The sequence below is a fragment of the Microcaecilia unicolor genome, chromosome 3, assembly GCF_901765095.1.
Source record: "Microcaecilia unicolor chromosome 3, aMicUni1.1, whole genome shotgun sequence".
Classification (NCBI taxonomy): Eukaryota; Metazoa; Chordata; class Amphibia; order Gymnophiona; family Siphonopidae; genus Microcaecilia; species Microcaecilia unicolor.
This window is the reverse complement of record NC_044033.1, coordinates 401,282,802-401,306,533: the sequence shown is the minus strand read 5'-3', so window position 1 is coordinate 401,306,533 and position 23,732 is coordinate 401,282,802. Positions and strand designations below refer to the sequence as shown.

The 23,732-nt window shown below is 42.9% G+C and overlaps 1 protein-coding gene across 1 annotated transcript in view; it reads right to left on the bottom strand.

Annotated features, from left to right (window-relative positions):
• Positions 1 to 337: 337 nt before the first annotated feature.
• The window catches only part of LOC115467069 (cytochrome P450 2K6-like), a 97,207-nt gene continuing 73,812 nt past the window's right edge, over positions 338 to 23,732 (bottom strand). The window contains exons 6-9 of the mRNA XM_030198747.1: positions 15,417 to 15,558; positions 9,007 to 9,191; positions 2,803 to 2,944; positions 338 to 1,088 (exon numbers count right to left, since the gene is read on the bottom strand). Coding sequence (XP_030054607.1) covers positions 907 to 1,088; positions 2,803 to 2,944; positions 9,007 to 9,191; positions 15,417 to 15,558 — 651 coding nt within the window. The 3' untranslated portion in view covers positions 338 to 906. The remainder of the gene's footprint in view (positions 1,089 to 2,802; positions 2,945 to 9,006; positions 9,192 to 15,416; positions 15,559 to 23,732) is intronic.

The following is a 23,732-nucleotide window of genomic DNA, read 5'->3' as shown; positions in this document are numbered from 1 at the left end:
AGCTTGAAAGACAATTTATTTGCTGCTTGGACAAAGGTCTGTGTCTCGGTATCACAAAATGCCTGCCTCAGGGGTCACAATGGTGTTCATAGTAACATAGTAGATGACGGCAGAAAAAGACCTGCACGGTCCATCTAGTCTGCCCACGATAAACTCATATGTGTATACCTTACCTTGATTTGTACCTGTCTTTTTCAGGGCACAGACCGTATAAGTCTGTGCAGCAGTATTTCCCGCCTCCCAACCACCAGTCCCGCCTCCCATCACCGGCTCCGGCACAGACCCCGTATAAGTCTGCCCTCCCCCATCCTAGCCTCTCAACCACCAACCCCAGGATATACTGAACAAAGTTGCCAAAAGGGATGTGCTCAAGGGAAGATACTGGACAAACCTTTGTACCCAAATTTATTTATTTATTTTAAATTGTATATACCGCAAAATCCCAATGTTTTCAGTGGTTTACAATTGAAACATACATAAAATCAACAAAAACAACTATATACAAACACAAAAATAATCTGAATTCTCTCAAGTAGGATTACCATATGGTAAAATCCCCAATATCAATCAGCTAGAACTATCATCTGCAACATATACTATAGTAGAAAGATGCATTTGTTTAAATTTGCAACCTCTTGAATCTTTCTAAGCGTCAAAGGTAGATCATTCCAGAACCCTGGGTCAACTACATAAAAAATAGTTTTTCTGTAGTAATTTAACTTTATTACCATGAATGATGGTACTTCCAAATATTTCTGTTGGGCTGATCTCAGGTTTCTTGCTGGTTGGTATACCTGCAGTTTCATTGCCAACATATTTGAAACCTCTCCCCTCAAACCTTTAAACACCAGCAGTAGGATATATATAAATCAATTTTAAAAAATTTCTTAGATACAAATCTGGAGATTAAAAACGAGGCACAGCACAAATCTTTTGGGACTGGGGAGGAGTTGTAAAGCCTGTGTCAGGCAAGACATTTGTACGGGTCACGCCAGGAGGAGGATGGAACGTGAACTTCTGAAACAGACCCACAAAGAAGAGGAATAACTCCATTTTAGCAAGAGTTGCACCAAGGCATATTCTTCGACCTTTTAAAAGAAAAAATAGAGCAGTTAAAATTTTTGAAAGCACTCTAAAACCTAAATTTAAGGGGCCCTTTTACAAAGAAGTGGTATGGCTGAAGCTGGGTTTGCATTTGTTCAGTTGGCCCTACCGGTGGATGGGGAGTAGGGTGTATCTGGTGCGATTACTGTTGGGTTATGCTGGAGCCCTCACCACCTCCTAAATAGGAGGCAGTAAGGTCTCCAGCAATAAATGGCTGCACAGCATTTTTTAAGCACCACATGGTCATTTACTGTATCCTTTATTAAAAAACCCTTTTGCGGTAAAAGGTGGCCTCAACATGCGGCAATCCCATGTGCTGATACCACCATAGGCCACCTTTTACCATCGCTTGTAAAATGGCTCCAAATGTAGGATTTATGAATTACATCTTGTGTTGTACTGAGTCTGTTGAACCATAGCGAGATTTAGTGGAAATCCTATTCTGGACATGGCTGGGGTAAAAAGAAAATTGAATTAGATTTATTCAGAAGCATAATCGTTCATGGCATTCGGATTCTACCACAGTGGCTGCCAGTTTAGCTTTCTGGTAGAGAGATTAGATTATACAAGTCTATTTTTACATATGCACAGTTCTTAAAAAAATACTATGATACACTAAGCATGTTCAAACCCCTAGACACAAGTTTAACTGGCAAGCTGTTTAGAGAAACAAAATGTCACCGTATAATTTACCTTTTAATTTTGAAATGTAATGGTAAGGAATATAGTTGTTAGAACCAGGAATGACAGAAGGTTAGACAAGGAGAATTATCTGTGGGCCCAGTTTTCAAAGGAGAGTTATGATCCTAAATTGACCTCTTTGAAAATGTTGTAGGGCTGAGTGCCTAAATTTATACTCAACATTTCACTGAACATTGAAATTTAGGATCATTAAAATTGGGTGTCAACAGGGGCAGAACATAGTACTGATTTTCCACATTAGGCTCAAAAACTAGGGTCTTTAATCTAGACAAATGAATAGCAAGCCTATAAGCATAGGGTTCAATGTTTGCCCTCACCCCAAAATAAAAACCCTGGGCACATACATTTAGGGGCCTTTTTACTAAGCTGTGTAGGTGCCTACACGCACCCAACTCATGTCAATTCGGAGTTACCGCCCAGCTACTGCATGGCCTGGGCGGTAATTTCATTTTTTACATGTGTCCGCTATGCGTGCTGGAAAATATTTTTTATTTTCTGACATGCGGCGGAAACCGGGCAGTAATCATCATTCTACGTGCGTGAGACCTTACCGCTAAGCCAAAATGGACGCATGCCAATTTTTATTTTGCTTCACGTCTATTTTTGGCAAAAATATAAAAAAGGCCTTATTTACAGGCACACTGAAAAATGGATCTGTGCACACCCAAAACACGTGCTTACACTAGCGCAACCCATTTTCAGCACACCTTAGTAAAAGGACCCCTCAGACTCCCAAGATAGAATCCTAACCCCCCTGTTTAGATGTATTTCTTAGAATAAACACTGTGTGCGAGGAACGTTTGACTCCATTGTGTTTTTGGAAGTGTCTTTCTTCTACCCTACTCCTTCAGATCGTTCTCTTTACTGTTAACCCCAGTTATTAGTAACTAGGTCTCGTTGTATAAAATGGGACCTGTGCTAAAATAGCATGAGTTAATGGTAAGAATCACTGAGTTAGATGAACCATCCCAAAATCAGATAGAAAATCCAGATTACCTGCTGAAAAGGGCATAAATGCTTCCTGCTTTACAAACTTGCCATCTGTGTCAAGAAAACGCTGTGGATCGAATTCATTTGGTTTCTCAAACTGAGTCTTGTCTCGCAGTACAGATTCCAAGAGTGGAATAATGTATGTTCCCTGAAAAGTGTCAGATATAAAATTAATCTAGACCCTTGCTTACTAAGTTTTCTGTGGCTAGTACAGAACCTCCTCAAGCCCTACTTTATTATCCTTGCCACTGCTTCTGGTCCTTGAATAGCATCAACTGTGACACAGCTGTCAAGCCACACCTTCTGTGGAGCTCATGGATATCTATAGTACAGAATCAACTGGAGGTATAAACATGTCTTCTGCTACATTGTAATCAACCTTTCTTCTGATGATGTCATTGCATGTGGCTAAGAATTCCTATAAATTTTCGTGTTCAAAATTTGGTTTGTTACGATGAGGCACTCAACCTTGGCTGCAATCTAGAATGCATGTCAATTTGCCCCTAAATATGTCATATTTATATGGAAATTTTTGGTAAGTCATTTGTGAGTCCTTCTTAAGTAAGTAACTTTCTTATTACTACCAACGAATGGGGACAATATTCAGATCCAGGGATGCTGCTTCAAGACAAGTGGATGATTTCTTTAGTTATCTTTTTGGACAATATTCAGTGAGCATGCCTGTTTAGCTAGGACTACTGAACATGCAATCCTAAACTCAAATAGCTAGTGGCCCCCTAAACAAGTGGAGGGTAATTCTACAAAAGGGTACCTACATTCAGGCTTCAAAAAGCATCTACTTGGAGACTAGTCTATAAAGGTAACTTACTTTTTTTATATAATACTAGTAAAAAAGGTCCGTTTCTGACACAAATGAAATGGGCGCTAGCAAGGTTTTCCTTGGAGTGTATATGTTTGAGAGAGAGAGTGTGTGTGAGAGATGGTGTGTGTGTCATAGAGAGAATGAGAGAGAGACAGAGAGAGAGAGTGTGTGTGTGTGTGTGTGTGTTTGTGTGAGAGAGAGTGTGTGAGAGACAGAGTGTCTGTGTGTGTGAGACTGTGTGTGTGTGTGACAGAGAGATAGAGTGTGATAGACAGGGAGTGTGTCAGAGAGTTTGTATGTGAGAGACAGTGAGTGAGTGAGTGTGAGCCCCCACCCCCCCTCTCGCAGGGCCCCCCTCCTCACCCCCACCTCTCTGGTCTTAGGACCCCCTCTCCATCTCCCTCTCCCCTGCCCCGCCTCCAGCCATCCATGTCCAGCGACCCTCCTCTCCCCCTGCCCCCCCTGCAGCTACCCATGTCCAGCGACCCTCCCCTCCCCCCCTGGCACATCAAACACCCCCTCCCCCCACCCGAAGCACATCAACACCCCCCCCCCCCCCCGGCGCATCAAACCCCATCGCCACCCACAGATGCCAGTAGTAACGCTGTCCGGCCGCTGCTGCTTCTCCTGTTGAGCAGCAGCGGCCACTACAAAAAGAAAACAACCGATAAATGTTTTTAAACCCAGCCCAAATCATTCGCAAATGCCCGAGTCTTACAACGCAGTCTCTGCAGCCACTCCTTCTCTCGCCTGTCACGTCGCTGCGCTCCTCCGGGGTCTTACTCCAGGGGCAGTGACGTGGAGGCGAGAGGAGGAGCAGCTGCAGAGACTGTGTTGTAAGACTCGGGCATTTCTGAATGAGCTGGGTTTAAAAACATTTATTGCTTCTTTTTTTTTTTTTTTTGTAGCAGCCGCTGCTGCTCAACAGGAGAAGCAGCAGCGGCTGGACAGTGTTACTACTGGCATCTGCGGGTAGCGATGGGGTTTGATGTGCCGGGGGTGTGTGTGTTGATGTGCTTGGTGGGGGGGAGGGGGTGTTTGATGTGCCGGGGGGGGGGGATTGGGTGATGTGCCGAGGGGGGGGGGGGTTCTATTGTGCCGCGCTTGTAGTTTTTTGATGTGATGCTCCCTGCCACTTGCTCCGAAGTGGCAGGGAGCGGCGCACAGACAGCTGATTCCCAGGCAGGGGGAGGAGTAGGGAAACACGCGTGTTTCCCTACTCCTCCCCCTGCCTGGGAATCAGCTGTTAGTGACATCATCCTGGCTACGGAGCCCAGCTCAGAAACTCCAGGAGCCAAGGACACAGGCAGTCCCACATTAGAACGTTGGTGGTAAGAATTATTATATAGGATTAGCATAAAAGGTTCACCTACACTTAGACATTTAAATTGAAGAACATACACAAGCCTTAGAGCTGGTTTAATGCTTGCACCTAGATTGGGGGGATATAAATATAACTTATAGTATTTTAGAGTGGAGGAGTGGCCTAGTGGTTAGGGTGGTGGACTTTGGTCCTGGGGAATTGAGGAACTGAGTTCAATTCCCACTTCAGGCACAGGCAGCTCCTTTTGACTCTGGGCAAGTCTTGTCCCAGGTAAGCCGCATTGAGCCTGCCATGAGTGGGAAAGCGCGGGGTACAAATGTAACAAAAAAAAAGTGTACACCCTGACCATGTTGCTCCCAGAGTTCACCCATGTATAACCCCACTCACTTAAGGCACAAAGATGTATGCCTGCTGAAACCTGGCATAAATACTAGCATGCAAATTGGACATGTAACCCCAGTATTCTATAACACTGTGCCAAAAGTTCTGTAACACATCTGATCCAGCCGTACCCCTCCCCTTTAGGATGCACATGAGGTACTTTGGGTCCACAGCTTTATGGATAGATAGATATGCATATACAGTGTATGTTTTCTAGTGAAAAAGGTGCCAGTACTCAAATGCCAGGCCACTCTTTAGGCCATCCCACAATAGCCAGGCCCCCTGCAACCAGTCACAGAATCTACAACAAGGCAGAATTGGTGTGTAGAGCCTGAGCTCTTTCATTAAAACTTGGGGACCATGGGTCAATTTTAGCAGACAATGGAAAAGGTGCCGGTACTTAGTACCCCCAAGTACCCCCTCAAAAAAGCCCTGTGCATATAAATCAAAGCAGTGGCGTAGCCAGACCTGGCATTTTGGGTGGGCCCAGAGCTGATATGGGTGGGTACTAGGTGTGAGTATTGTTTCTTGGGATACTCCTTAATAATGCCTTAGAATGCACTTGATAATGGATTTCTAAGTAAACAGTCTGTGCAACAGCTCTCCTGCATTAACACAAACCACATACCTGGTTCATAGAACACTGACATTTTTAAATATAGTGATTTTATCCCATATCTTAAACTTGACCAAATATGACTGCTATAAGGCAAACATATCAATGGCACATATCTTTCAAACTTTGCTTTGTAACAAATGCAAATGCCTGATTAAGCTGTATTCATAAAACAGGTAAATTCTGAAACTGACATTCCCATTTAAAAAGCCAGAGAAGTCGACTCATATAGATCCCCACACGAACTACATGCACACAGAATATTTTATGTCGGTCACATGCAGAACAGATCACCCCTTACAAACTGCAGAATAAAACACAAAAAATTAGAAATCACAGAGATGGCAAATTACCCAGTTCCAGGGTTGAGATTTTGTGCAGTCCTGATTTAAACTTTATAACCCAAATCAGTGTGGGATTTGCAGTGCCTGATTCTGTCCATGGAAATCAGTGCTGCAAGTCCCATATCAATGGGATGGTCAGAAATGCAGGACTGTCCCAAAATCTCCAGCCTGGAACTGTAGTCTGGCATCAACCCTGCCCTTCCCCCTCCCCCATAGTTTGGCATCAGCCAGTCCCCTTCTTCCATCTGAGCTCCCCTCCCCGACCCAGTCCCCACCTGCCTACCAGCTCCTTCGACTGTCAGATGACCCTCTTCTACTACTACTACTACTTATCATTTCTATAGCGCTACTAGACATACGCAGCGCTGTACACTTGAACATGAAGAGACAGTCCCTGCTCGATAAGAGCCTATAATCTAATTAGGACAGACAAACAGGACAAACAAGAGATAAGGGAATATTCAAGTGAGGATTATAAAATAAGGGTTCTGAACAAGTGAATAAAGGTTAGGCGTTACAAGCAGTTTAAAAGGAGTTAAAAGAGAGGATCTGGAATTCCCCTTGAAGCTCTGGTGAAAGAAAGAAGAGAAATCAGGGCTCCAAGTCTCTTTAAACCTTGGGATATCTGCATGGTGTGTGTGTGTGTGTGTGGGGGGGGGGGGGGGGGGGTGACCTGTCAATACTTGGGCTGCCTGGCAATCCCTTATGAAAACTGCTGGGGGGGAGGGACAGCAGAAGGAAGGAAGAAAAGAAAGAAAGAAAGAAAGAAGGAAGGAAGGAAGGAAGGAAGGAAGGAAGGAAGGAAGGAAGGGCTTAGTATCAGCATGCATATTAGTGTGCCAATACTCTGAAACAGGGAGGTACAGTTAATATAATCATGAAGGTGAAAAGTTAACATAGATTTCTGCATTAAACCAAGCTGTGCCAATGTTTAAAGCTGATATGCACTATATTTTTTAATAATAATCAAATTATTTAAATTTCAACAAGGAAGTCAGTATTATTAAAATATAAAAACCGGACTGAATCAGTGTTAACATACAGACTGTAAAGCATGTTAATTCTGTGTTAATACCAAAGTGAGGACTAAACTTACTAAAAAGGCCCCTCAGTATTCAGCTTTTATGAATAAATGACATTATCTCACTTGATCTTTTTGTAAGTTTGTTTCTTCCACCAGTTGCATGCTGTCTCGCACTTTTGCCACAGCCTCATATCTCTCTTCTTCCAGATCTGAACACTTTGCTTGAAGCTCCCTGACTTGTTTTTCCAAACTCGTTCTTTCTCTTCCTAATTGCTCCGCATCTTGGGCAGCTACACGTAACCTTTTTTCCAGCACCCAGCCTTAAAAAAAAAAAGCAAAATCGGCAAAGCGCCTCGCATCGGCTCTGCACTGCTGTACAGCAAAAATTGCCTCGTCGCGTCGTCAGCCTTTCCTTCACTGTGTCCCGCCCTCGCGGAAAAAGGAAGTTACATCAGAGGGCGGGACACAGTGAAGGAAAGGCCGATGATGTGACGAGGCTATTTTTGCTGTAAAGCAGTGCAGAGCCGACGCAAGGCGCTTCGCCGATCTTTTTTTTTTAAGGCTGGGTGCTGGATAAGAGGGTCATCTCGTCTGACAGTGGAAGGAGCTGATGCGGACCGCCCCTCCCTTCGGTATGAGCATGTTGTCTGGTCGGGCCTGGAGGGAAAGTGGGTGGGCCTGGGCCCGTCCAGGCCCGCCCGTGGCTACGCCCCTGATCAAAGTTAGTGCCAATTAACCTCAATAATTGATTGTTAATGACTCATTAATTTATTAGTTTGCATGTGGCTCTTGGATCTACAACCAAATTTTGGTGACCCTTGCAGACTCCAGGGGTTAGTGCCTAAATATTGGTGCCCACATTATAAAATTACTCACTTACTATGAGATTCTCCATAGTGAGACTTAAATTGTGCGTGCAAATCTGGTCATATTCTGGAGTTCTGCATCAATTTAATTACTTAGCAAGCCAATTAGCGCTGATAAATTCCACTTAATCAATTATTGACACTAATTGACATTAATTAGAATTGATGTGCACAACTTGCTAAGCATATTCTGTAAAGTGGTGCACGTAAATTCTAATAGGTGCTGCCAAAAAGGGGGCATGACCATAGGCGTGGAATGGGCGGGTCATGGGAATTCTGAAAATCTACACGCAGGGTTATAAAAAACACCTGCTCTGCGCCTAACTTAGGCACCGGTATTTGCACCATTTTACTTGGTGTAAATGGATGCACCTAGAGTTAGGTGCAGGCATGGCCACTAGGCATATTCTATAAACCCACTAGGCATATTCTATGAACTGCGCCTAAATCTAGGTGCAATTTACAGAATACACTTAGGTGGAAATATTTTTGGTGCTGATTTTTCAGGCACCTTATATGGAATCTAGTCCATAGTGGCTAGATAGTGGCTGAATATCACTGTTACTTGGACAAATCTAACTCTGCCTCTGGGAAGTTCCTGGCCTTACCTTCTCTTAGATGTATAACCTTTAGCCAGATATTGTGTAGTCGAGCCCAAAGTATGTGTTTGGTGGGTCCAAATTTTAAAATTAAAATTATGTGATATACACTCAAGACTGACAAGATAAAGGCATTTGAATATCCACCTGGCTATTTGTTAATGTTTTGGACCACAACCCAGTCCATTCTAACATAAATATATTTTCATAATAATTTTTATTAGAAATCTTACTTTTGGAATAAAATAGCCTTTGAAAGTGATATCTACTGTAGTCTCATGGGGCAGGTTTAGTGGCACAATATTAGCAAACCTCTGAATTTCATGAATAATAGCGTCCGTATAGGGCATTTGTTTCCGATGCTCAATACGAGGTTGTGCTGTTCCTATTACTCTTTCTATTTCTTCTTGGACTTTACCTGACAATGAAAGAAAACAAAATTATTGGATTTATGGAAACCATTTTCCTTCTGTCTTTGACCAACTCATTATTATTTTTCCGATTAAAGAGCGTCATTAAACTCTAGGCACCCAGTATCGCATGGAGCTCGGCTTTGTTGACTCTACTGAAAGAATTGGAAAAATTCTGGTAAAGCCTTGGAATAGTTCCATTTTTATTTGTCTGAGAGATCTGTTCAAGTTCAATGGGCTGATTCTATTTCTACTTCAATTCCTCTTTACTTGTGTTCCCCAAGGGTTTATACTTGGTCAAGTTCTTTTAAATGTTTATTTAGCTCCTTTGGCACTTCTTATTCAATCTCTGGGTTTTGTCTTCTTTACATATTCTGATGCTATACATCTTCCTCTTCTAATAGATTAATCTGCAGTTTCTTTTATATTTGATGTTTCTTCATGACTGGATAAAATTGTGGATTGGCTGCTGGTCAACAGTTTGAAACTGATTCCAAATAAATGTCAGTATATGGTCTTCTCAAGTAGTTGAGTAATTCTGACACCTCTTATTTGTGCTACTCCTATTACCTATTACTATTAAAATATATTTCATGTGTTGTCAAAAAAATTACTCTTTCTACTGTGACAAGTGATGTTTGTTCAGTGGTGGAAAGGACAACTTTTTGTCTTTTGCTTCATTCTTTAGTCCTATTGTGCTTAGACTACTGCAATTCTGTTTTTCATGGTCTGCTCCAGACACAACTCCAGACTTCAAATTACCACTGTGAAATTGCTCTGTAGAGCTAAAAATTATGATAGGGTTACCCTGCTGCTGTCTAATGAACATTGGCTTTCAGAGAATTTTCATATTCCCTTTAAGATTCTCATACTGACCAATAAGATCTCTACTATATCAAATTGCCAAAACACTACCATGTTTTTCACTATCATGATACCAAAGATCCTGCAACTACTACTAAATGTATACTTTCTTATACAATTCTTATATATTTCTTAGATACTTCTTAATATGTTTGTTTGTTGAAACACTATCATGTTTTATCATGATCATACTACCCATAATCCTGCAGTTATCACTACATGCATACTTTTTCATGTATTTCTGTTACTCATGATGCATTGTAAGCCACATTGCGCCTGCAAAGAGGTGGGAAAACATGGGATACAAATGCAACAAATAAATAAATAAGATCTTTTGTACCAGTGCTCCGTTTTTTTATATATAATATTCTTTTAAAGTATAATCCTTTAAGGTCACTTCACTCTTCTCAGCATCATTTGCTTGCTGTCTCTACTCATGAAAATTAATTTATACTGTATTCGTAATTAGTGCTTTCAAGTTGTGGCTCCAGTTTTGAGGAATGGATTACCATTTCATTAAATTTAAGTGTGCATCAAAAACTTACTATTATACTCAGGTATTTTTTGTAATTGAAGACAATTACCCCCCTGTTTGCTTAGCCATGTGCTAATGCTGACATAGCCCATTCACTTTGGCAACAAAAATGATAAAGGGGATGGGACGACTTCCCTATGAAGAAAGGCTGAAGTATCTAGGGCTCTTCAGCTTGGAGATGAGACAGCTGAAGGGAGATATGATAGAAGTCTATAAAATGATGAGTGGAGTGGAATGGGTAGACGTGAATGGTTTGTTTACTTTTTCCAAAAATACTAGGACTAGGGGGAATATGATGAAACTATATAGTAGTAAATTTAAAACGAATCAGAGAAAAGTTTTCTTCACTCAACGTGTAATTAAACTCTGGAATTCGTTGCCAGAGAATGTGGTAAAGGCGGCTAGCTTAGTGGGGTTTAAAAAGGGTCTGGACGGCTTCCTAAAGAAAAAGTCCAGAGACCATTATTAAATTGGGTTGGGGAAAATCCACTATTTATTTCTGGGATAAGCAGCATAAAATGTGTTGAACCTTTTTGGAATCTTGTCAGGTATTTGTGACCTGGATTGGCTACTGTTGGAAACAGGATGCTGGGCTTGAGGGACCTTTGCTCTGTCCCAGTGTGGCAATACTTATGTACTAAAGTAGATGATGATGATGAAGGCCCACAGGGACCTCTGGATAGACTTCACCATCTTTCTTTGTTTCTTTTCTTTCTTTTTTTTTACCCCAGTCCTTGCATTGAGAAACACTGTCATAACTGCTTTCTCCTAATAAGAGGCCTTTCTCTTCTCTTCCCTTCTCCCCCTCCCATAAGACCAACATTTCTCTCTTACTCCCCCCCCCCCCCCATTGGGGGTCCAGCATCTTTCTTTGCCTTGCTTTTTTCTGTCCAGTCGGGATTCTTTCTCTTTTACCCTTTTCTCTGTTTCTTCCCCCTGTGTGCAATTGGCATCTCTTCCTGACTTCTTGTGTTTCACCTGAGGCTCCTACAGACTGTTTATCGTCCTGGCAGTGATGCAGCCAAGCTACGTCTCGCCAGTCCTAAGGACCTTCCCTTTGCAGCAACTTCTGTTGACATGTGGGAGGGGTAGGGAAGAGAGGGAGGAGATGGTGCACATGGATGGAGGGGAGGGGAAGGGTGCAAATGGATGCAAAAAAAGGAAACGGGAAGAGAAAGGGAGGATATGATGATCATGGATGGATGCAGGGTGAGTGAAAGGGAAAAGGAATGAAGGGTATGGTACTCTCTGGTACTATGTAAGCCACATTGAGCCTACAAATAGGTGGGGAAATGTGGGATACAAATGTAACAAATAAATAAATAAAATGTACACATAGAAAGGAGGGGAATAGAAGAAAGGGAGAAGATGGTGCACATGGGTAGATGGAGGGGAGGGGAAGGTGCCTATGTTTGGAGGAAAGGAAAAGGGAAGAGAAAGAGGAGTGAAAAAGTAAATAGATTTGAGAAGGAGACAGAAAAATGGAAGAAAGCTGAACATGAAAACTCAATGGCAAAGACGGATATAGGACAGAAAGAAAAGAAGAAAGGAGAGAAAAGAAATAGCAAATGGACAGGAAACATTGGAAACAGAATTAAGAGTACAGAGGGAAGTGCAAACAAAGAATGAGAACAGGATGGTTAGAAAAATAAAATCACTAAACAACAAAAGTAGAAAATATAATTTTATTTTCATTTTAGTGATTGAAATGTCAGTTTTGAGAGTTTACATCTGCTGTCTTTATTTTTTGCATTGTACAGGAAAACATATTTCTATTCTCCGGTGTTGCACTATATGTTGAGTCTTGATTAACTCATGTAACCCAGCACTCATTCCTCATTAATTCAAACAGTATGTGTAGATAGTAAACTGTGAAGAAGCCTCGGTAGTGACTCGTTTCACACTAGGACTTAGCCCAGTGCCTCGCTCAATTCATCAACGGCTTCAAAATTATATTCACAGTTTGACATATTTTCAACACACCACTTTAAATATCAATCTAGCCATAACTTATCTATGACTTAGCTTAATCACGCAAAATTAACTTCTTAAACAATGTAGTAATCACAAGTTTTGAGGAGATTTATACTCCTTTCCCTTGATTAGTTACATTAGATCATGGAAGCATTTTTTTAGATGTTATTTTCATCTGTGAAGGGGTGCAGAACTTACATGGGTAGATTACATCTACTTGTACGTGCAACTTACACATACAAGTTATGCATGTTTGTCTGCCATTTCTCAAAACTGCATGTATAGATGCTGAAAATTAGCAACAGAGACCGCAATCCTTATTTATTTTCAACCTGGAGGGACAAATAAGCAAAAGGGGATTAAGGAGAAAAACTCCCTTAATGCCTTCTGTAAAAGGCTGGCCCAAAAGAGCAGCTGTTCATCCTGGTATTGATAAATGGGGATATACATGTTCATTCCATTTCTGAAATGGTGAATACACATGTAGATTTTAGGTTCGCCAAAGCCACACCACCTTGCAATCTACTCATAAAGCAGATTTACACATGCAAATAATGGCTTTCTGAAATTAGGTCTTACATGTTTATAGGGTCCTTTTACAAAAGTGCAGGAAAAATGGCCTTAGCATGCTAAGGCCATTTGTCAACAGAGCCAGAAAATGGCCAATTTCCAATAATCAGCATTAATGGTTACATGCCAGTGTTGTAATTAACATGTTGCTATTTAAAAAAAGATTAGCGTGTGAGTCCATACTGAAGTTTGGTGAAAGGACCCCTATGTGATATAAACAAGTAAGTTCCAGTATTTATACTTATGAATCATGACTATCCTGCTTATAATCGAAAGAGAAAAATGCCTATATTGCGACCCAAATCGGGAGATGGGCGTCTTTCTCCTGTGGGCGCCCAAATCGGTATTATCGAAAGCTGATTTTGGACGTTTCCAACTGCAATCCGTCGCGGAAACGGGTAAAGTTGACGGGGGCATGTCAGAGGCATGGTGAAGGCAGAACTGGGGCGTGGTTATCGGCCGAGGGGAGATGGGCGTCTTTAGCTGATAATCGAAAAAAAAGGTGTTTTTACCGCGATTTTGGGTCACCTTTTTTGGACCCTTTTTTTCACGAACAAGTCCCAAAAAAGTGCCCCAACTGCCCAGATGACCACCGGAGGGAATCGGGGATGACCTCCCCGGACTCCCCCAGTGGTCACTAACCCCCTCCCACCAAAAAAAAACACTTTAATAACTTTTTTTCCAGCCTCTATGTCAGCCTCAAATGCCGTACCCACCTCTATGACAGCAGAATGTGTTCCATCCTCTGACAGCCTTTCCCTGATTCTGATGTGGCTCTCGGGTGAGTGTGACACCTTTTCTGTTATGCGCACTGCAGAGTCACATCAGCAATGCATTGTGGTGGATGTAGGGTATTGGGCTCCATGATTCCACTAGCTTGTGGCAAATGCTCACGATGTTGGTAGTTGGTAGGCTGTATTTCCATGGTGCTTTTCCCCCTGCTTACTGGGTCAGAGTGTGCCCTGTTTTGTTTCCGGTAGTCCATGAGGTAGTGGCCATTTTTGTAAGCCAGTTTTAGATCCCTTTCACGTGTTAGCCACTTTAGAGAACTTAGTTCTTCCCTTGAATGTGGCTGAAAGAGGGCATTGTACAGCATTCTGCCAGCTCTGACCTACTGCTAATCTCAGTACCAGCGAGACTCGTTGCCAGTGGGGCACAACATCTGATCTGCAGTTAACTGTGAGTAAGCGTGCTTATTCCAATAAAGGATGTTTTCAGAGAGATTAGTCTTCAGGTGTCAACTGGTGTGCCAATGTTATATAGCAGCAACAAGTCCTAGAGGCCTACGTGTATGCAGGTCCCTGGAGCACTTTTAGTGGGTACTGCAGTGCACTTCAGCCAGGTGGACCCAGGCCCATCCCCCCTACCTGTAACACTTGTGCTGGTAAATGGGAGGTCTCCAAAACCCACTGTACCCACATGTAGGTGCCCCCTTCACCCCTAAGAGCTATGGTAGTGTTGTACATTTGTGGGTAGTGGGTTTTGGGGGAGGGGGTTGGGTGCTCAGCACCCATGGTAAGGGAGCTATGCATGTGGGAGCTGTTTCTGAAGTCCACCGCACTGACCTCTAGGGTGCCCAGTTTGGTGTCCTGGCATATCAGGGGGGCCAGTGTACTACGAATCTTAGCCCCTCCCATGACTAAATGGCTCGGATTAGGACGTTTTTGAGCTGGGCGTTTTTAGTTTCCATTATCACTAAAAAAAAAACAAACGCCCAGCTGAAAAACGTCCATTTTTTCGAAAATACGGTCTGTCCCGCCTCTTCATGTACCCGTTTTCGGACGTAGACGCCCATGGAGATAGGCTTTTCGATTATGCTCCTCCACGTCTTCTAAAATAAGAGCCTTATTATTCTGTAATACTTAGACATTAATAATAGTGTTATAGTTCATAAAATTCACAAGGAATTTATGGGGATATATTTTCATTTTTTAAAAGTGGGGTGAACGGGAAAGCAAGGAAACATATTAATACCATAATCTCAGTTCAAGAAGAATAATAGACTTTTGATCCAGTAGATCGCAAATCATGTCCTTCTGAAATCTGAAGCTGAGAAATTAAATATTGCCTGTTTTTATCTAAGCACAAGAATAAATTATAATGAAATCAAATTTGGAATATGATATTTTTGAAAATTTATCTAAAAATGCATAGATGATCTTAAATAAAGTAGACTTTACCTAAAATTGTTTTAAAGCTCAGAAGGGAACATATTGCTTAATTGAATATAATTTGACCTCAGTATGCATGTTCAGCCTGTACAGTAGGTATTATAGAAGAATGTTCTTACTTTGAATCTCTGGATATACCGCCATAAGCAAAAGCCCCCATCGGAGAGTACCAGCAGTAGTCTCTGTTCCAGCCATGAGCAAAGTAGTCAATACACTTATCAAATTGTTATCATGGAAATAGGAATTGGGATCCTCTTTTTCCTACAAATAAAAAAAAGTAAAATATTTTCTTCAATATCTTGAATTCATAAAGTTGATATTCAAAGCAACTTATCCAATTAACTTCAGAAGTCAATTGGATAAAGCACCATTTTAAAATCTATAGCAAACGGCAGGTTAACTTTTCACTGGATAACTCAAAGTTTAGCCAAATATTAAATGGAGAGGTAAAGGGGGAATTGGAGGCATGCTGGGATGTGGTTATCTTTTAATAGGTTAACCTGGACTATACACAGAGTATGTCTAAGTTAATTGGATAGGATATCTGATTAATAGTAACTTTCTATATTCAGGGGCACTGACTTAGGGGCCTTTTTTACTAAGCTCTGCTAAAAAGTGGACTCCATCAGTAGCACAGGGCATTCCTGCTCTCTGAAGCCACTTTTAGTGTGGATATAAAATGGCTGCATTTCCTATTTTCTGTGTTAATGGCAGTGTACTAATTTCCCAATTAGCGTGTGGCCATTAATGCGGAAGCCCATTTCAATACCTGTTTACTAGGCAGTATGAGCTCTCATGCTAACCACGTGCTAATTGGTTAGTGTACGGCAATACAGCTGTGCTTACTGATTAGCGCTGGGCACACCTACTCTTCACCCCCCCAAAACTCCTCCAGTGCTAACAAATATTTTCTATTTTTAATGTGCAGGTAGCATGCACCAAACACAAAACTTCCGTGGGATGCCTGAGTGAGCACATGTTAGTGCTTACTACAGAGTAGTAAAAGAACCCTTCAACCTGTTATGAAGGTCATTTTAGAAAGGCTTCCCATATGTAAAACCAGTTTTACAGGTGCTAAATAATATGATGTATACACATCAGTGGCGTAGCCAGACTGCCAATTTTGGGTGGGCCTGAACCCAAAGTGGGTGGGCACAAAATTTTCTCTGTACCCCCCCCCCCCCCCCCCAAGCAAAATTTAGTCACACTCAGATGCATTTGTCACACAGGGTAAAGTGCTGCTTTTCAGTGCATCAGATTTCAGACAATTTATTTAATAGCCTAATCCTTTTCAGTGAGCTTTCAGAGGTCAAAACCTCCTGCCTCAGGTCAGTATAATGCTGTTACGGTATCCTCTCCTGACCTAAGGAAGGAAGTATTGGTCTCTGAAACTTTATTAACACCATATTACTTTATCCTAAATTAAAAATAAAATTATTTTCTTTACCTTTGTTGTATGGCCATTTACTTTTTCTCATTGTGTTGCTCCCAGTCTCTAGATTCTGCTTTCCTTCATTTTCGCTTAACTCTTCTGCCAGGGTTTCCTGGCCACTTGTCATTTTTCTCTCCTTTTTCTTTGCTTTCTTCAATATTTTTCTGCCTCTCTCTGTGTCCAGATTTAATTTATTCTTACTATCCATTCTTTAATTTCCTTCATCTACTTATGGCTTTTCATCTTTTTCTTACCCTTGTTCTCCCCATGCCCCTTCCTCTTATTCTCCAATCTTTCACTACTCCCCCTTTCCATGCAGCAGCTCTCCTCTTTCTCTCCCCATCCTTCCAGTCTCCCCCTCTCTCGCCCCATCCTTCCAATAGTCACCCCCTTTCTTTCTGCATCCTTCCATTATGTCACCTCTTTCTCCCTACCCTTCCATCCAGCGTCTTCCCTCTTTCTCTCCCCATCGTTCCACCCATCTACCCTCTCTCCTGATCCTTCCATCTAATGTCTCTCTCCCTCCTTCTAACCAGTGTCTATCTCTCTACCCTTTTCTGTTCAGTGTCACTTCTCTCTCCACATCCTTCCAGTCTCTCCCCTTTTTCTCTACATCCTTTCATCCATCTCCCCTCTTTCTCTGCCATCCTCCCATCTGTTTTCCCTCTTTCTCTCCCCATCCTCCGTTTTCCCTCTTTCTCTGCCATCCTCCCATCTGTTTCCCTCTTCCTCTGCCATCCTCCCATCTGTTTTCCCTCTTTTTCTCCCCATCCTTCCGTTTTCCCTCTTTCTCTGCCATCCTCCCATCTGTTTTCCCTCTGTCTCTCCCCATCCTCCGTTTCCCTCTTTCTCTGCCATCCTCCCATCTGTTTTCCCTCTTTCTCTCCCCATCCTCCGTTTTCCCTCTTTCTCTGCCATCCTCCCATCTATTTTCCCTCTTTCTCTCCCCATCCTTTCATTTTCCCTCTTTCTCTGCCATCCTCCCATCTGTTTTCCCTCTTTCTCTGCCATCCTCCCATCTGTTTTCCCTTTTTCTCTCCCCATCTTTCCGTTTTCCCTCTTTCTCTGCCATCCTCCCATCTGTTTTCCCTCTTTCTCTCCCCATCCTCCGTTTTCCCTCTTTCTCTGCCATCCTCCCATCTGTTTTCCCTCTTTCTCTCCCCATCCTTCCATTTTCCCTCTTTCTCTGCCATCTTCCCATCTGTTTCCCTCTTTCTCTGCCATCCTCCCATCTGTTTTCCCTCTTTCTCTCCCCATCCTTCCGTTTTCCCTTTTTCTCTGCCATCCTCCCATCTGTTTTCCCTCTTTCTCTCCCCATCCTTCCGTTTTCCCTCTTTCTCTGCCATCCTCCCATCTGTTTTCCCTTTTTCTCTCCCCATCCTCCGTTTTCCCTCTTTCTCTGCCATCCTCCCATCTGTTTTCCCTCTTTCTCTCCCCATCCTTCCATTTTCCCTCTTTCTCCCCATCCTGCCATCCATTTTCCCTCTCCCGATTCAGGCCCACCAGCCCCAGCTCCCATTGCCGGCCACTGCTGCTTTTCCTGATGAGCAGCAGGGCCGGTGCTAGAAAAAGAAGAAGCGCTCAGCTGACTGAGCTGAGCGCCAACGCAAACGACGACTCACTCGATGAGAAAAAATGTTTTAAAAAAATGCGGCACCGCAGGCAGGCAGCCTCGAAGCATTGGCTGCTGGCTCTGCAGACTCCTCCCGTCTCTTATGTCACTGCCCCTGCTTCGCTCCAGGGGCAGTGACGTAAGAGACAGGCGGAGCCTGCAGAGCCAGCAGCCAATGCTTCGAGGCTGCCTGCAGTACCGCTTTTTTAAAAAACATTTTTTCTCGTCGTTAGCGATCGCGTTGGCGCTCAGTTCAGTCAGCTGAGCGCTTCTTCTTTTTGTAGCGCCGGCCCTGCTGCTCATCAGGAAAAGCAGCAGTGGCCGGCAATGGGAGCTGGCGCTGGCGCTGGGCGGGCCTGGGCTGAAATTGGGTGGGCCTGGGCCCACCCAGGCCCACCCGTAGCTACGCCCCTGATACACATTTGAGACCAAATTCTATGTATGGTGCTGAAAAAATTGGTATGGAAAAAGCACATTTAGCGCTATTCTATAAACCACAACTAATATTAGGAACAGTTTATCGAATAGGCATAGCGCCCGGACCTATGACTAAAACCCAGTGTAAATGCCCATGCCTAACTTAGGCACAGATCAGGTGTATTCTATAACCGTGCATATAATTTCTAGAAAGGCCCATGACCCACCCATGCCTGTCCCATGGCCATGCCTCCTTTTGAGATCCATGCATTAGAATTTATGCACACCACTTTACAGAATACACTTAGAAAGTTATGCATGTAAATTCTAATTAGTGCAAATTAGTGCTGTTAATTGCTTGCTTTTGGCCAATTATCTGCACCGATTGGCATGTTAAACAATTAAGCTGAACTCTGAAGATGACTCAAAAACAATGGATGACACTTCTAATAAGGAAAACTGTTTATTAGGGATGACAGAGACTCGACACAGCTGCGTTTCAGCTGACTAGGCCTGCATCAGGAGTCTCTTGTTTTAAATAAAATCATCCGCTGGAGAATATTTGTCGTCGTCAGTGTATCTGAACAACAAGTTGTTGCACTCCGTGCAAACTGCGGGCTCACCCTCAAAGTTCTTCTGTCAGCAATAGCTTTTGTTCTACTTTGGCGCAAAGAGCGCATCAATTTGTTGTTCAGATACACTAACGACAATTAATATTCTCCAGCGAATGATTTTAATTAAAACAAGAGACTCCTATTTGGCCAGCAGTTGGTGTTTCTTTGCTGTAAAGCTGTTAGAGTGTTTTTTATTTAGTTTGACACAGACAGGAAGCAAGAAGCGGTACATAAGTACATAAGTACATAAGTAATGCCATACTGGGAAAAGACCAAGGGTCCATCGAGCCCAGCATCCTGTCCACGACAGCGGCCAATCCAGGCCAAGGGCACCTGGCAAGCTTCCCAAACGTACAAACATTCTATACATGTTATTCCTGGAATTTTGGAGTTTTCCAAGTCCGTTTAGTAGCGGTTTATGGACTTGTCCTTTAGGAAACCGTCCAACCCCTTTTTAAACTCTGCTAAGCTAACCGCCTTCACCACTTTCTCCGGCAACGAATTCCAGAGTTTAATTACACGTTGGGTGAAGAAAAATTTTCTCCGATTTGTTTTAAATTTACTACACTGTAGTTTCATCGCATGCCCCCTAGCCCTAATATTTTTGGAAAGCGTGAACAGACGCTTCACATCCACCTGTTCCACTCCACTCATTATTTTATATACCTCTATCATGTCTCCCCTCAGCCGTCTCTTCTCCAAGCTGTATAGCCCTAGCCTCCTTAGTCTTTCTTCATAGGGAAGTCGTCCCATCCCCGCTATCATTTTAGTCGCCCTTCGCTGCACCTTTTCCAATTCTACTATATCTTTCTTGAGATGCGGCGACCAGAATTGAACACAATACTCAAGGTGCGGTCGCACCATGGAGCGATACAACGGCATTATAACATCCTCACACCTATTTTCCATACCTTTCCTGATAATACCCAACATTCTATTCGCTTTCTTAGCCGCAGCAGCACACTGAGCAGAAGGTTTCAGTGTGTTATCGACGACGACACCCAGATCCCTTTCTTGGTCCGTAACTCCTAACGTGGAACCTTGCATGACGTAGCTATAATTCGGGTTCTTTTTTCTCACATGCATCACCTTGCACTTGCTCACATTAAACATCATCTGCCATTTAGCCGCCCAGTCTCGTAAGGTCCTCTTGTAATTTTTCACAATCCTGTCGCGATTTAACGACTTTGAATAACGTTGTGTCATCAGCAAATTTAATTACCTCGCTAGTTACTCCCATCTCTAAATCATTTATAAATATATTAAAAAGCAGCGGTCCTAGCACGGACCCCTGAGGAACCCCTTCTCCATTGTGAATACTGCCCATTTAACCCCACTCTCTGTTTCCTATCCTTCAACCAGTTTTTAATCCACAATAGGACATTTCCTCCTATCCCATGACCCTCCAATTTCCTCTGTAGCCTTTCATGAGGTACCTTGTCAAACGCCTTTTGAAAATCCAGATACACAATATCAACCGACTCCCCTTTGTCCACATGTTTGTTCACTCCTTCAAAGAATTGAAGTAAATTGGTCAGGCAAGATTTCCCCACACAAAAGCCATGCTGACTCGGTCTCAGTAATCCATGTCCTCGGATGTGCTCTGTAATTTTGTTTTTGATAATAGCCTCTACCATTTTCCCCGGCACCGACGTCAGACTCACCGGTCTATAATTTCCCGGATCTCCCCTGGAGCCTTTTTTAAAAATGGGCGTTACATTGGCCACCCTCCAATCTTCCGGTACCACGCTCGATTTTAAGGATAATTTGCATATCACTACCAGTAGCTCCGCAAGCTCGTTTTTCAGTTCTATCAGTACTCTAGGATGAATACCATCCGGTCCAGGAGATTTGCTACTCTTCAGTTTGCCGAACTGCCCCATTACGTCCTCCAGGTTTACCGTGAAGTCAGTAAGTTTCTCCGACTCGTCCGCTTGAAATACCATTTCCGACACCGGTATCCCACCCAAATCTTCCTCGGTGAAGACCGAAGCAAAGAATTCATTCAGTCTCTCCGCTACGTCTTTGTCTTCCTTGATCGCCCCTTTTACCCCTCGGTCATCCAGCGGCCCAACCGATTCTTTTGCCGGCTTCCTGCTTTTAATATACCGAAAAAAATTTGAAATCTTGTTGACTGGGCTTTGATTGGCCCAGGAACTCAATTCATTTGGACTTTACTAGTTTTGAGTTCAGTTTCAGCCCGGAAGAAGTGTGAGAGAGACAGAGCTCTTTGCTGAAACCCTGTAAAAAAACAGTTATATTTGATAACTTGTCAACAGCTATATATGTCCTGATCTCCCCAGGTACTTTCTAGGAAGTATGCAAATGTTTAGTTAGTTTTCTAATTGATCCATTTTTCAGTTACTTGTTACTGTTTGATAATTGCACATTTTCGGTTCATTGTTCCAGTGTGAGAATAACCCCATTTGTTTGTTTGTTCTGCCTGTCTGGAGTGATAAAGAATTCTCGTGATTTGTGTGTTGGGTCTGTGAGTGCTTTCTGGGAAATGTGGGACCACTGAGAGTGTGGCTCCAGTAACCTTGAAATCACTGAGGATAATTTGAGAGCGGGAGACTCACCCAGAGGTGGTTGTGACCCAGTCACTGGGAGGATGGTGCAAGTGTACAGCACGCACGGCAGGTGCAGGTGGACATGAGCTATGCTAGGGATAGACCCTCTAAATGTCTGTGGTGTAACCTCCGGCGGGTGGCTAGGTATTTTGTGACAAGGTGGTTTTGGATGTTATTTACGACAGTGGGAGCAAAAATTGTTTTATTACTTTAATTCAGAGGAGCCTTTGGGACTGAATGTTCTCACTGAATGGGCAGCCTTTTTTTAGACTGCTATTGGTGATATTTGTGGGCGGGGTTTCCCACCTGTATGAAAAAGAGGGTGGCTTCTTTGTTGCCTGCTCACCAATTTGAAATATTTGAAGGCAGGGTTACAGGAGTCCTTCCCCTGATGCAGTGATGCAAAACAGGGTTTCCCTGTCAGGTGTTTACTGAGAGTCTGCAGAAAATTCCATGGCAACTAAGCAAGATAAGATTATTTGAATTTTTCATTTCTTGCAGCTTTATGAACTATCCCTGTTTATAAGACCACAGTCTTCACCCTATGATGTTTGTAAGCTCTGGCTCTATACATCAGTGAGGAGCGTGAGCGGTTCACTGAAGTCTTTTTTCTTCACTTTTTTGATAATTTCTATTAACATTATATTATGAGTTGATAGTTGAAGTGACAGTTGGTCTTTTTTCTGGGGAAATTAATTGCTTAATTTGATACACATATGCATTAGCCATATACCAAGAGATGACTTTCTCCACATTGTGCCGCCAGGGAGAACTATGCTTTATTACAGAAAAACTGAGGGAGGAAGGCATGCGCTATCGGTGGCAATTTCCTGTTGCCCTAGTTTTCACCAGAGATGGCCAGATACAACATGTTAGAACCCGGAGGAAGTGCTACAAATTTTTCCAAAAGATGCTCCAGATCCATGTTCAGTGATGGCTTCTCTGCAATGCCTAAGTGGCAGTAGGTCCCTAATGGAAAAGGTCACCATTTGCAGTGTCAAGCTTTGGCAATGGGTCTCCTGGAGGCTCCACCACGCTGACTTTTGCTTTTGTTTCTGTGGATTATTTTACTTCTTGGATGGACTTTGGGGATCCTAGTGGGCTGCAGGGCCCTCAAAAGAGAATATTGCTTATGTGCTTTTCATAGTTCAGGTTAGTTTGACTTTTACTTTGTGTTTTCCAGGGATAGCTATGTTTCACATGGTTCTGTGTGCATGGGTTATTCTGTTGTTGTACTTCATACAGTTATACCATGTGTTTGTATGTATCTGGTAGCTGCGGGACGAGTGTCTATATTGATGGGTGTTATTTTTGCAATGGTGATTGGGTTGGAGGGAAGGGGTGTCTTCACTTTTTCTCTTATCATTCTTGATATACCTGGAGAGAGGGGTTGGTAGGGGAGTGGAGGGTTTTAGGGAAGCTGGGAGGGTGGGTGTCAGCAGTGGGGAGAGGGTGGGTAGGGGTGGGGGTACAGACTATAATCAGTGTAGTTATGTACTGAATTGGTTGGGGTGGGTCTGTAGCAGGGTTGGTGAGGCCAGGGTTGGGTTTTCTTAGGCTTTTTGCTTTTCTTTTTCTTCTTTTTTTGGGTGAATGAGTGATCTTAAGATTGACTCCTCTAATGTCAAGGGGCTCAATTCCTATTATAAGAGGTAGTGCCTCTTTAAGAAGTTCTCAGACCTCTGCCTCTATTTGCTTTTGCAAGAGATGCATCTACTGAAGTGATATCACCCTTCTCCGCAATAGGCAGTACCCACTGCAATTTTTTGCCTCTTACCCCTCTCCTAAGA